Source organism: Haemorhous mexicanus, chromosome 6, assembly GCF_027477595.1.
Source record: "Haemorhous mexicanus isolate bHaeMex1 chromosome 6, bHaeMex1.pri, whole genome shotgun sequence".
In the NCBI taxonomy this organism is placed as follows: Eukaryota; Metazoa; Chordata; class Aves; order Passeriformes; family Fringillidae; genus Haemorhous; species Haemorhous mexicanus.
This window is the reverse complement of record NC_082346.1, coordinates 6,488,683-6,503,103: the sequence shown is the minus strand read 5'-3', so window position 1 is coordinate 6,503,103 and position 14,421 is coordinate 6,488,683. Positions and strand designations below refer to the sequence as shown.

Genomic DNA, 14,421 nt, shown 5'->3' with positions numbered 1-14,421 from the left:
ATTTTAATACTCTTACAGATGCTTATCTAGAATTTTCTTTAAAAGAATGCAGAAACACCAGATAAACAATCTCTCAATCCCAGACTACAGCAAGAGTAAGAACAGATGTGCAGTCCATCTACCTGCTAATGGATGACTCCTGTCTGCTCTAGGTACAAAATTTCTGTCTAATCCTTACTAATACCTTCCAGACTAAGTAAAAAAAAATATGGCAAGGATATGGCAACAATATCTGTTATCAGTGGCATTTAGAATTGCCTAAGTACTCATTGTGGTACAGAAAACATCTACATATATTTTACCAGACCAGGCATAATCAGCTTGAGTCACACATTTCATGGCTGCTCTAACATAGTTGTAGCGATGCACTGACAGGACAGTGCTGAGCCATGACTGACCAGAGGGACTGCACACACATTCACAGAACCAAAGGCAGGAAGAACCTTCTCCACAGAATTAACACATCCAGATTACAGATGTGGGGCTGCCACAGAGCACGTGGTTACGACTTCTGCCATAACCAATCCTCTGACAGCATTGTGAAATGAACACTGGCTAATGATAGCTACAATAAATATATGAATATTCACCTTCCCTTGCAGGCATATAGAGCTTATACGAGGGTTTACCTAACTTTCAGTCTCTTGTTTCTCACACAGCTCACAGAGGTCTGGGGCACTCTGGCACTCTGTGTAGCACAGTACGACAGTGAGGTGTCTCAGGATGAGACTAAATAGAACCAGGAACACACTCAAATGTGCTTTGTCTGTGTTTTCTCTGCAGCTACTAAGCAGCAGCAGCCAAGGGAAAAAACTGAGGACAGAAACCCTCAAAAGCTAGCCTACCTCTGTGCTCATTTACAACACCCTGCAACCTTCAGCAAGGAAGATAACTGCATTTTTCTGTTAAAAAGGAGTCATCCCTGCAAGTCTTCCTGGGAGAAGCACATGACACACAGGAGGCGACTGTCCTGTTCTATTCTGTGCTGGTGCAGCCTCACCTCGAATATGGTGTGCAGTTTTGGGAGCCACAATATAAGAAAGATATAAAGCTATTAAGAGAGTCTCCAAGAGGGCCACAAAGATGGTGAAGGGCCTAGAGGGGAAACCATATGAAGAGCAGCTGAAATCACTCCGCTTGCTCAGCCTGGCAAATAGGAGACTGAGGAGAGATCTCACAGTAATCTAACAGCTGGAATCTAGGCTTCCTCTCCTTCTGGTGACCAGAGGGAACACATGAAGCCGTGTCAGAGGAGCTTTAGGTTACATGGTAGAAAAATGTTTTTCAATCACAGGGCAGCTGGGAACTGGAATAGATTCCCCAGTAAAGTGGTCACAGTACCAAGATTGACAGAGTCCAAAAAGAATTTGAACAATGATCTCAGGCACATGGTGGGATTCTTGGGGCCGTCCTATGCAGCCCCAGGAGCTGAACTTCAATAATCCTTGTGAATCCCTTCAAACCCAGGATATTCTATGATATAAAAACACATAATAGCTTACAGTTTGAAAGAATGAAATTATGTTCTTTCTCTCGGGGAGTTGTCAATGACACACCTTTCTCTTCCACAAGGAAGAAATACTAAACTATACCTTGATAATAGTAGATTATGGCCCCTTGTTGCCCCTTTGTTGGAACTGTGCCATTGTACATGTGACAAACACAAGATTGACAGTTCAACATCTGTGGTCCCTGTGCTCTAAGAACAGGCTGACCTTCAACTTTAGATCCACTGCATTTTGAAGATATTTATGATGAAAAACAATCCTAGTACAGTATCTTAAAGATAGCATTATTTCCTTGCTGTTAAGTTTACTGCATTTAACTGTATTTAATCTGGTTTGAATTAGTACAGTTTCTCAGGAGTTTGCTGTACAAAGCAAGATTAAAAAAAAAGTGTTCATTACAGCAGTGTAGAATATAATAACTCACTATGAAATAGAAGTTAAAGAAAACTCCTCGCATAATACTTGAATATGGTCTTGCTAAAAGCCAGAGAAAAAGCATTTTCTATGAAATCTGACTCGAAGTATACAGCCTAAGCACCCAAACAGCTTGGAGCAACAGCTGCAATTGTAAGAACAGATACTGATACTGTCTGATAACAGCTAAGGGAACACTTTGCAGTATAGTGGATCCTCAGAAAGTTCCCAGAAGAACAGTCAGCACCTGAACACCCTCATCGCAACATCTAAATTGACATAGAACCCTTCCCAGAACAAAATCATTAAAGTGGGAAACTTGAAAACTTGGTTCATTTTATGTGGTTGCAATCTCCCTGAAGCTGAGTCTCCTGGCTGCAAGTTACATTTACACAGATAAGAATTCTGTTAAAGTCCAAGTTTGCCTCTATTAATGAAGAAGGAAAAAATGACATAGGCAAAAGTTGAAGTTTAGTAACTGTACTACACTATGGAAGTTATAGGAAGATGGAGGTAATGAAGAAATATGGCTGTTTTTCACCCATTAGCCTTAATTAGATCAACAACTACTGCAGTATCTGCAACATGAGCACTGGTCCGTTTTTCCTTAGTGGTAATCACTGCAATGCAGTGATAAAAATGGCCACTGCCAGCAGTACACATTTGGCTTGATGCAAAACAAATGACAAAGTGTAAATTCTTGATTCAAAGACCGAATATTCTATTTTGTTTTCTCTTACATTATTACCATATCTGCAAAACATTTAAAAGTACAGCAATCTAAGTTGTGCCAGACTGTTCTTAATTAGCAACAGGCTATTATGTATTATTGAATAGAATTTTACCTTACTTGGCTGGAATCCATTGTAAATAATCCATAGAGGAAAACGAAGAGCCCAACCAGGGCAGCAGGAATAAGCATTCCAGTATACCATCCCAGCCAGGCAAAATACAGTCCAATTTTTTCACCAAAGTATCGCCTACATGAAAAGGAAACATATATTGTTTAAAACTAAATTTTATGGTGACCTCTATCTACTTCTGCTGTCACAGTAGTAGAATAATTCTAACAAGGAATTATCATTACAAGTTTCTGGCAAAATTGTCACTTTACCAAACAGGTTTTTTTCAAGCTAGTGTAATATTTTACTGACACTAACTGCCAGTATGAGAACAAGGATATAAATGTAGTGCCTCTGTAATTGTCATGTTCTTGCAATGACTAAGTAGATGGACATTATTAAACATAGCATAGATAGATAGATGGATGGATGTACACAGACACAAAAAATCTGGAAAGGGATAAAGTAAATTAGTATGACCTAAGTATTCAATTTAAAAAAACATTTATGATAGATAATCATACATAGATAATATGACATATTTCCAACTATTATAAATGAAAACAATGATCTGAAAACGCAAGCTGAAGACTGAACTTTAATTCTTCAAAACTTGGGTATCAATTGCCAGAACAGATGAAATAGCAGTGATCAGAAAGACAATCAAGGATGATACAGCATAAAATTGTCCCATGGCACATGCTTAGCTCCACCAATAACTGGTTATGACTCAGATCAGGAATAAACACCTACAGCAAGGAAAATGAATTACTGGTATTCAGTGTCAGAGGAGAAAACTGTGAAACCCAAACATCAACATTATTTAACTTAAATTATATGTATTTCTCTATTTTCATTTGGTAATCTATGACACTAAGTCTAAGACATATAAATAACATGTCTTAGACTGTTAATGGAAAGATTAAAATTGGGTTGCATTTTAAGTCCTCTGCATCTGTTAACTCTGACTGTCCATGTGGGTAAGAGTCTGCTTTCAAAGGTGCTCTCAAAAGGGGCAAGTGTCTCTGATGAGCAGACCGCATTATGGGTTTGTATTTTCAGTTTCACACTGCAAATTCTTGAGCACTTGGAACTACATGTTCTTTAAGCAGACCCATTTGAAATTAACCTACAAAAGACCCCCCAAAAAATAAGAAACTTCGAGAACTCCAGCCTTACCCAATAATAGGGAATATCTAAATATTAAAGGAAAGCATAAGAAATTTATGAATATTATTAGCACACGGTTGCCAGGCTTCTTGTACTAGAGAACATCTTCAAAGTACTAATACCTGATTAAATCAAGAGGTTGGTATTTGTACCACATTCCCCACCGTGCCCAGCGCTCATACAGGAGGTGTCTGTGATTCTGTGCTCCATGTGTTTTGATGGGATGCCTGCTTTTGTGGCTTCCCTGAAAAAAAACATGAAGAAATGTAAGTACATTACCAGACACTATGGAAAATGCATACGTTTCTTCGGTATTTTTGATTATAATTTTAATAGAAATGTTCTTTATATTTAATAAATAGGTCTCTTATTCTGGGCACATCTGGAACATGTCATCAGGAGCTAAGGTAAGCCTGATGTAAGAGGTAGGGTTACATACACTCCTGAAATGCCCAGTTTCTCTAATAACTAATGACTGAAACATATTAATACAAGACTTAAAAGAAGTACTCAGCTCTGGTATTATTTCACTAATAGATGCCTACTTGTATGCTTTCGCCTATTTAAATTTTTCAAGAAATGCTTGGGGTATATTTTTATTTCTTCTATAAAATTTTAGAAATTTCTAGTACGTCGGCTCTCTTCTTCTAGACATTTTCTATCACTTTCTTCCACTACTGCTGAAGGTATAAAGGAATGTATTTTGTGGTACATACTTTCTAAGATGAAGGAAATGGAATTGGCATTATTTTGAAGCTACATAGGACTCTCAAGGCATCAAAACCAAAACAGAGTCAGTCTGATCCAGAAGAAGTCTTTCCAGGCCATGTATGACATTTACAAACCACCTAGCAGAATAAAAGAATAGCCTCTTGCTTGGCAGTCAAAAAGTATCACACACATTTACTAGAATAATCTTGAGCAGAATCTCTTGCATTTGTAATTTTGCTCCAATTCTGAAGCAGGACATATCCCTTAGTTGAACTTTTTCCCCAAAAAACTTCCATCACTCAGCAATGGTAAAGAAAATATTTCATCAATTGTTGATGGCAAGTGAGCCAAGTAATTCTCTTGTGAGGAGAGCAGAGTTCTCCAGTGCCCACCTCAGTTAGTGATCAGACAGATTCTTGACCCTGGCAGATACAGGTAACTAAGCCATTTAGATTTTTATCAGGTATTTGAAATCTTGAGCACTCCTCAAAGCTCAAAGAATACCATCAACTTGTTGCAATCTGCTAATTAAGAATGAGTTAAAACCAAAGCTGAACATAGCAAAAAGTCCAATTCCACTCCTTTCTCCTTACAGTCAGCACAGCACCATACCAAAGATGTCAACACTGAGTGTGAGTGACCTTTGCAGCATCTAGGAACACCTAGGAAGAGCACATCAATTTATTCTCACAGCAGGCTGGATAAATGACTGCAAAGAGTTACCCAGTATTACATGTTTTCATTTTTTTTCCCTGCTTCTTTCTGCACTGTTATCCATAAAAGAGTTCAAGTCTCAGCATTCACACTGGGATTGAATTTTAACTCTTATTTGTTAATGTGGGAAAGAAAAAAAAAAAATAAATTGAGTGTTCCACCACAAGTCCTTAGCACCAGTCAAGGAGCAATTAAGGTAAGAGTGGCTTAAAACTACGATTTCACTAATTTTAACTGAGATATGGAAACAGTAGCTTATGCCATAACAAAGGAACATATAAAACAGATATGACAGCATGGCTTTGATGCCAGAGAAGGCTTCAACGGCTTTTATGGTAGTAGAGCCAGCTTCTCCCTGAAGTCAGTAATGCACAGCTGAAGCATTAAAAATTATGTTACATTATTTATGTAAAATACTCCTTCTCTGTATTCCTAGTAATTTATTATTGAAACTAAAGTATTTATTAATTAAAAAATTACTCTCAGGCATTTGGAAAACCTTTGAAACACGAAACCAAGTCACAATATTCAGCCGAAACACCCAGAGTTCAGAGCTGCAACCACCATGTTTCTGGGTGTGGAATTTGCAGACAGCCCTGACAAGGGAAGAGATGAGAATCTTGATTCCATGTTTCAGAAGGTTGATTTATTATTTTATGATACCTATTATATTAAAAGAAAATTATAAACTAAAACTATGCTAAAGAAAGAGAGAGGAGACCTCAGAAGGTTAAGCAAAGGAAGGGATGAATAATAAAATCTTGTGACTGCTCACAGCCTTGACACAGCTGGCTGTCATTGGTTATCAAGTAAAAACAATTCACATGCTGGGTAAACAATTCTCCAAATCACATTACAAAGCAGCAAAACATGGAGAAGCTGAAGCTTCGCAGCTTCTCAGGAGAAAAGATCCTAGTAAAAGGATTTTTCAGAAAATATATCTGTGACACCTGACAGCCTGTCAAAGACTGAAGATGTGTGGCTTGCTTCTTCTTTTCAACATAAGAGGGTTTTCTCAAAACCGTCTTAAGTCAAACACAGGTTTTTAGTTCGTTTTGTGGGTTTCCAGTCTTCAGTAGAGTTTTAAACTACTGGAAAAAGCATTGTCAAGTGTAGCAGTGTGGGGTTTGTATGGTGGTTGCTGCTACCTCTATCTCATTTCCCACTGAGCATCTCCTGTGGAAAAGACACTTGGGTGAGCATTCAGGCAAGGCAGCCAGGTCCACACACCACACTCACCACAGCTGGCTCAGCCAAGAGAGGCAGAAGAGCCTTCTGTAGGGTCAGTTCCAGCAAGGTTTATTTCAGCACGCCAAAGGGGAACCAGGGACAAAAGACCATCCATGTGCTCTGCACAAGGCTTTTATGGGGGGAGCCTATGGGGGTGGTACCAAGGGAAGAAGCTGCTGGCCACAGGGGTACCACAACCAGTGAGGAAACAGGGAAAGGAGGGACAAATGGGGAAAGGAAGTGGGATGGATCAGTGTTGTGCAAGACTATGGGGAAGTCCTTTCTATCCACCCATGTGCAGAGAGACACTATGCTAAGTCTCTCCAGGGGAGGGCCCTGGGTATTTCCCTGAGGGGGAAATATCCTGAGGATTCCACAATTCCCCTGTTTTTTCTTACTATGAAGATTTCTCCAATGGACATCTGGAGACACTTAACTAAACAGGGAAACATAAGTAAAACAATAAAAACCAAATCCAGCTCCTTCAACAGCCTGAATAATCTTTTTGAGAACCATATCTAAATAACAGTCAGTCTCAGTGCATATTAGAAATTATCCAGAACTATTCTGAAAATACTAAACAGGAAATAATTAAGCAGTCTCCCTAGCTGTGATCAAGTGGCCAAGCTATTAGAAAAACAATCCTTTTGTAGGTGGCAAGCAAAAATTATTTAATACAACTAACTGGAACAATTTGGAACAACTGATACTCTCTTTAAGAGCTCAACAGGCAATGTGCAGTTCATAAAAATCAGAAAATAATTATAATATCCTAGTCAAACCAGAAAACGTTTCAGGACGTCATTATAATATCCAAATACGGAAAATCTTAAATGCCAATATCAAAGTAAAAGCTATAAATAAAAGAAGCATTGACAAAAGAAGCATCAACAAATTACAATATGAAATTAAAAGTTTGCAGGACAGAATTAAAGATCCCAAACCAATAGTGGTAGCTTTAATCTAAATATGAAACTAAAAATCAAATTAACCAGGTTACCTCATGTGGTGGAAATGCTGCTTCATATGTTCCATTATTTAGTAACCTATTAATACCTAAAAAAACCAAAAAAGCATTAGTTCTGATATAAACTTTTCATACGCATTTCTCAAGTCACATTTGGAGACTGTAACTTAGTGTTAAATTATAAGAATGCTGCTGAAGATGACAATCAATAACCCCACCAACTACTTCAGCAGGCAGTGCTGATCCTTTCAGATTTCTGGTTCTGTCAAACTAGAGAACAACCTGCCAAAGCACCAAAGCCTGAAAACTTTCTCTCAGGGTTGAGTGCTTGTACTGGACTAATTGCGAGAAAATAGTTATATTCACACTGTATTCCTCAGAGCATATAATTCAGATTTTATGGGTAACCATATGATCTGATATACAGAATGGTATGGATACTCTATCCTTGAGGCAGTGAAATCCCTGCAGGGTTAAAAGCTATTAGGTAGCTATTTAGCTACCAGCTAAAACCTGGTATTTTTAAATATAAGCCAGCTGACAATTTCATATCAGAGCAGTGCTCTGTGCCAGACTGACGACTGCATTTTGGATCAGTTCCTAGAGTCTTCCTAAAACCAGATTTGTTGTACTAGCACAGCACATTATAAAAATTGAAAAAAATAAATAACCATTGATAGGTACAACAAAAAGATTCAACAGCCTTTAAGAGCAAATCTCTAGCCAAAAGCTTCCCCAAGAAACAGGCACAAATGATGGAATACAGATTTGTCTCTTCAAATATACAAATTATACTAATCTTATAATGAAATTTCCCATCATCAGCCGCAAAGGTGTTAGATATGAAAACTTATTCTTCCCGTTTTTCTTACTACTGCTTTTGTTCAGAAACTCAAGCAACAGTTTTCTGTAACTGGAATCATCCAAGCCTCTGCATATTAAATCTTTAATTTAATTCCTGCAGAAAGTATAGAAAATCACACATACATTCCTTGGTCATTGAAAATTAAAATGGGTAGTTTGACCTTCTAAAAACTAACAGTGTATTATGAGTGTTGATATAAAGCTAATTCAGTCGCAGATCAGCTGTCTCTGAGCTACACAGACACCTCAAATAAATTAAGTGTGGCACACATTGATTCTACTGAACTGAAACTGATGGATAGTAGCTGAAATACTAGGATCAGTCCTTGAAAACATTGTCAGCTTTCTGAGGTATATGTAACCATTACTATGGTTCTCAATAATATAAAGTTACAATAATATCTCAATTTTATTTTATTTTTGAGTAATTAAGTGAAAAATATTGCAAATTTTCACGGAGATATTTAGGTAGAAAATGATGGGACACGGTTTCAACTCTGTTACTGTGTGAATGAAAAGATTTCAAGAACAAGAAAAAATTAATTGAGTTTATTCAAATGCTATTTTTCCAGGCAATTAAAGATGAACAATTTTATAGCTTTGGCTCAGGTAAAAAATACAGCATTCTCACCCATTTTGGATTTTCCGTCTTCATACTTAGTTCTCTGTAGCACATGATGCACAATTCTACTTCTTGTGGAATTGCTGAAGAAGCTGTCTTTGTTGTTTATCGTAAAACTATTAAAATAACGAATGTCTTAATATTCATAACAATGCACACACGTTGAAACATAGCTGTTCAAGTGTTTTCTATTTACAATGATTTAGTGGATGTTTACATTCCTTAGACATAAGGTTATGCACCGTTACAGCAGGTCCAATTAAGTTATCCTTATCACAGATTACACCAAAAATATCCTACTATCTAGTTAATTTCTGTTCTGGATATAATTAATTAAATAAAGATCTTCAGTAACAGTGGGGGCCTTAAATTCAAATTACTTATGAGTTGACAGTTGTTTGTGCAGTGGAACCACCAAAATTACTATTAAAAAAATAAAAAAAATCCACGCACTGGAGACTTGGGAAGCAACTCCACAACCATTTAGAGGATTCCAGGATAGAGCCAAGTAAGGCAACCTTGGCCAGATGGCTCCATTCTGAACACAAGAAATCTGATATGCAGGAGCTTCTTCCTGCTCAGCTGTGCCAAAAGTGATGGTACTACAATTCATTACATCAGCTGAGCTGATTGAGAAGAAAACACCAAAAAAAGGGGATTGATAAAGTGCAGTATGGCAAATTACCGGGGAAAAAAAAAGTTTGAGACTATAATGCAATTACTCTGTTTTTCTGGGGTAAAGTCAGTTCACTGCCATTTAGGTTCACTACTGAGTGGAAAAATCCTGTTTATCCTAATTCATATTTCTACTTTAAATTAACTTTTCTCTCCTAAAACAGTTATCACAAAATAACTTTAAAATTAACAAACAGAATATTAAAACCTAACTTTATAGGTACCGAAAAAAATTTATGTCATATTTAAATATAACATTGTTAACACGCTGATTTGAACACATATAGTTTCACTGCATATATATTTGTATTTTCAGAGGCAATAGACCTTTTTAAATGCTGATCTGGTAAAATAGAAAAAAAAAATCATCACTGGTCTCAGCTCGCTTTTGGTGCTCCAAATCTCAACAGGCTTTTGCTTAAGTAAAATAAGTAATAAACACAGAAAACTTGAGCAAGTATTTGCATTGTGTAATGCAAGGGAAGAAAAAACCAAAAAACTTCTAAACTAAAATCTTTCTATCTTCATCTTTCTATCAAATTTCAGATTATGTTACTGAGTGACCACCAAGTAGCAAGTAACAAAGAGCAGATTTTCACTTGAAGACAATAAAATCAAATCTGATACTTGGTATTGCCAGCGACCATCTGTCGGCAGCTCCCTCTCTGGCCCTTGCTCAGAAGTGAGGAACAGAAACCCTTGTGGTCCATGGCACTGCCCTCCCACCACAGCACTCACTGGTGGATGCGAGCACGGCTGAAGGGGGCTGTGTAGCAATCTGTCTCCTCCAGATCAGGCAGGGCCTCCTTATCCAGCTTCATGGGATTTCTGGGCAACCAGCTTTTCAGCTCTCTAATATTCCTCTGCAAACTGAGACAAGAAGAAGTCAGATTTACACACTCTCAATTACTTGTAATTTCTATCACCAGCACTGCATATTTATTGACATTGTACTAGAAACGAAATTAAATGAAAGCAGGAAAATTCCACATTAGGTAAACAAAAGAAAATAAGGAGTCAAAAAGCAAAATGAACAATATTATTTGCAATCCATCTTGAACACTTTACTTGAGTAAAACTCATCCTAAAATTAGTGGGATTTACAGCTCAAAATGGGACTGTGGTATTGAATCTGCAGAAATCAATTTTCTAAGGTTCATCTGGCAGAACTGTAGATGCTTATGCTTTAGCCAAGAACACCCCTACCTGCACTGAACAAAGCAAGTGAAACTCCTCCCCACTCTCTTGCCTAGCAATGTGTACACTAAAATTAATACAATTTTTAAGTATATTTGAAAGTGCTAAGGATCAGATTATGGTTTTCTAATTGCAACAAAGTTTTCCCCTCCAAAATTTTCTTAAAAATCCAAGAGCTGATATTGCCTTATGAAACGGTATACCTAAATATCAAATAAAATAAAGGATATGTTACTCCAAAATGGTTATGCAGTGTTTAGGCAAAAACCCCCCTAGATATGGCTTCCTCCAGATTCTTAAAAATTGATACTACAAAAAACAAACAGAACATCAAATGCTGTATCTTCAATTAAATTACATACTGGCAACATAAACGGTTTTTTTCTCTACTGGCATGTTGCCTAAACGATGTCTCAGGACATCATCTATACACGGGTAAATCTAGTCAAGTGCAGTTAATTTTTTAAGTGAGCAAATGCTCAATTCAATTTTGCTCTCCTTGCTCACCTATACCTTTTCATATTCAAGTGCAATGCAACATGGTTATTTAAGGAGTAGATCTCAAATTAAATGCGCTATATCATGACACAATAAGCACAACAGAGATTCAGAAAAAGTCTAAAATTTGAGCAAAACATTCCCCAAATAGTACTTTTTCATTCGGGTTCAACTCAATGAATATGTATGCATGATATATAAAGCATATATATTTTACATCCACAAGAAGTGCAAAACTAAGCAACAAATTCTTTTCTCTGAGGTGAATACTTCATTGCCTGTGCTAAGCAGAAGCACAACTACACATTTCATAATGCCCATAATAAAGTTACATTTCATAAGGTTAAAAATATTTCATAATGTGAATACACCTATTTTCATAATGTTCATAGTAAAGACTAATTTGTGATGATGTGGTAAATTGCTCTCATGCAACAAAGTAACCCTTATGAAAATGTACTTCTTATTATCAACATCAGCAAAACCGGAAAACCCCTATTTCGCACAGTATCAGACAGAAATTTCAGCCAAATGTGGGAGAAGAATTTTACAGTTACACTTATAATTCTCAAAATTTTCTTCCTGCTATATATTGCAAGATATTGGTGCACATTCTGATGTAACTGATACTGCACTTGAGGGACAAGTTGTGTCACTTGTGTTGAACACCAACCATTGTAAGCCAAAGAACATAAGAGGTTCATGAAATTAGAACACAGTTCACAGGCAGGTGGATTCTTTAAGTGTCTCCTTAATAATACCTTAGTGAGTTGATTATCTTTATAAGTTCCAGCAGAAGCTCTCTCAGTATAGTTTATATAAGTGCAGTATCCCCTTTACTCTCTTGAGCCCTTTTTTCTGTTGAATGCTTGCTGACTTTTTAGTCAAAATCCAGAATTCTTTTTTAATGAGGTAAGTATGCATATGCATCAGGAAGAAGAGAGAAACAATGCATCTAATTTCAGATTTTTTCATTATGAAAGTATTTTAAAATTGGTTATGGGCAAAGTCTTGATCATTTCTCCCATGCAAAAATGTAAAAAAAAGAGTTGATAAATATTGTATTAAAAAAGACACCTCTTGTTTAAAATTCATGGCTGCTGCTTTTAACATGAAAAGCAGCACTGGAATAAATTAATGCTTGTGTCCCCATTACATTTTCAGTTTCTCTTCTGAGAAAAAATGCAATACCTTTGGTGCTAGGTAGCATAGAATATTGCAACTGAGAAATTTACAAAAATGATCCAAGAGAGACATTCTTCTTATGTTATTTTACTGTCAAAGAAAAAAATGAATTTTCATGGAGCTTGCCTCCTTTAAATACAAATTTTGCCTAAAGCATAGGACTAAATATTAGCATTTTTACTCAGAGTGGCTTTCTAGGTTAAAAGTAGCAGTTTAAAGAGATTCCTGACTTAATTTGTTCAATGTAGCCTATTTAGCCACAATAAAAGCAGAGAGAGCTGCTCTGGGGAAGTCAGTAATTCAGGCAAGGAGATAAAAAATGTCTCAGTGGAATGGGGCTGCAAAGTTATGGGATACTGCTTCAGGTATGTTTTTACTGAAACCACTCCAGCTGGTGCTACAGGAACACCTCAGACCAAGGGACAGCACTCTGAAATGCATGTGCATTTCACTCTTAGCTATACAATTTAATATTTTATGAAGACTCGTAATTTCAGCTTTGCTCAACTCCCATTCTCAGCTCTACCCTTCTGATTTATTTGGTTGGTTAGCCTTTTTTTTCAGAACAAGTTCACCCAAAAACCCTTGCAGATTATGTTTACTCAACAGACTGCAATGCAAAGGAACACAATATATAGATGATTTTAGCACTATGTGATCAATGATTTTAGCATTATGCTTAATTCTGGTATCTCATGGAATGACATACCAGAATTAAGCAGCTTCAGCAGTCATGTTAGGCAGCTTTGACAGCAATCATCACCCAGCAGTTTGCTTGGTGTTTGTGTTCCCGAGACTGGCCACAAGTGTCACCTGTATGACACCAAATTACCTGGGCACGGTGTGTTTCCATGTGATGGCAAAACACTTTAGGGTTGACAGATCCAACACATAGACACAATCATCACTAAAAATAGAAAATTATCATACCTTTGTTTACTAGAATGATATCAACAATTTCACTTCAGTGCATAGAGTGAAATCCCAAAGATTTTAAGTCCTTTTACAAAGTAAACTTACTGCGGATCAGGTGCTGAACAAAGTCATTTTTGGTTCTCAATCTTTAGAAGTATCAAGTGATTTTAACATTTCAGTGGGCAGAGTGCAGCTGCATACTAATATAAGTATATTTTCATTTTCTTTTCCTTGATGCCATCCTTTACCAGCATGAAATCAGCAGATCCAATGTGGCAATTACAAGACAGTTTTACTAGATTATTCAGTCTTCAATATGAGAGTTCAGACAATATTTGATACCTACCCTATCTGCATGTATATTTCTTTCCTTTGAGAAGAACAAGGCTTTCCAAATATTGCTCATAATATGATAGAATTATTTCTATAGTGTGATTCTATGGATAGAAATCAAGCTTCATAGAATTAAATACTATGTTAAGGGCTTTTTTAAGGTGTGTAAATAAATAGAGAGACCACATAAACACCACATAAAAGAAATCGAGTTTCGGATTTTTCTTGTCCTTTCATTAATGCACCTAATAATCTTTTGCAGACCTTTTAAAGAAAATTTATAGATACATATCTATCTATCATATAACTGTGTCAATAAAGTTAGAGATGTGTACATGTCACAGCAGGTCTAATATGCTAGAATTACACTAGAATACTTTGTACTCTTAAATCATAGAAACTTTATAAACTTAATATTTTGAGATACACGAATTTTAATATAGTTCTTCACTGTAGTTCATATAAACTCTAACTTAAAAATTTTAACAAGAGATTAAATAAATTACAGAGAAGCAGTAAAGTTTGAAAAGTTGCAAGATGTAAGGTAACAATGACAGCTGCAGAAGTAAAAGTTTG

The 14,421-nt window shown here is 36.5% G+C and overlaps 1 protein-coding gene across 3 annotated transcripts in view; it reads right to left on the bottom strand.

Annotated features, from left to right (window-relative positions):
- ANO3 (anoctamin 3) overlaps positions 1 to 14,421 on the bottom strand; it is a 120,858-nt gene that overhangs the window by 41,360 nt on the left and 65,077 nt on the right. For all 3 annotated transcript variants that reach the window (XM_059848391.1, XM_059848389.1, XM_059848390.1), the window contains 5 exons: positions 10,456 to 10,587; positions 9,052 to 9,158; positions 7,590 to 7,645; positions 4,057 to 4,178; positions 2,768 to 2,902 (listed from right to left, as the gene is read on the bottom strand). In XM_059848391.1, the coding sequence (XP_059704374.1) occupies positions 2,768 to 2,902; positions 4,057 to 4,178; positions 7,590 to 7,645; positions 9,052 to 9,158; positions 10,456 to 10,587 (552 nt within the window). The remainder of the gene's footprint in view (positions 1 to 2,767; positions 2,903 to 4,056; positions 4,179 to 7,589; positions 7,646 to 9,051; positions 9,159 to 10,455; positions 10,588 to 14,421) is intronic.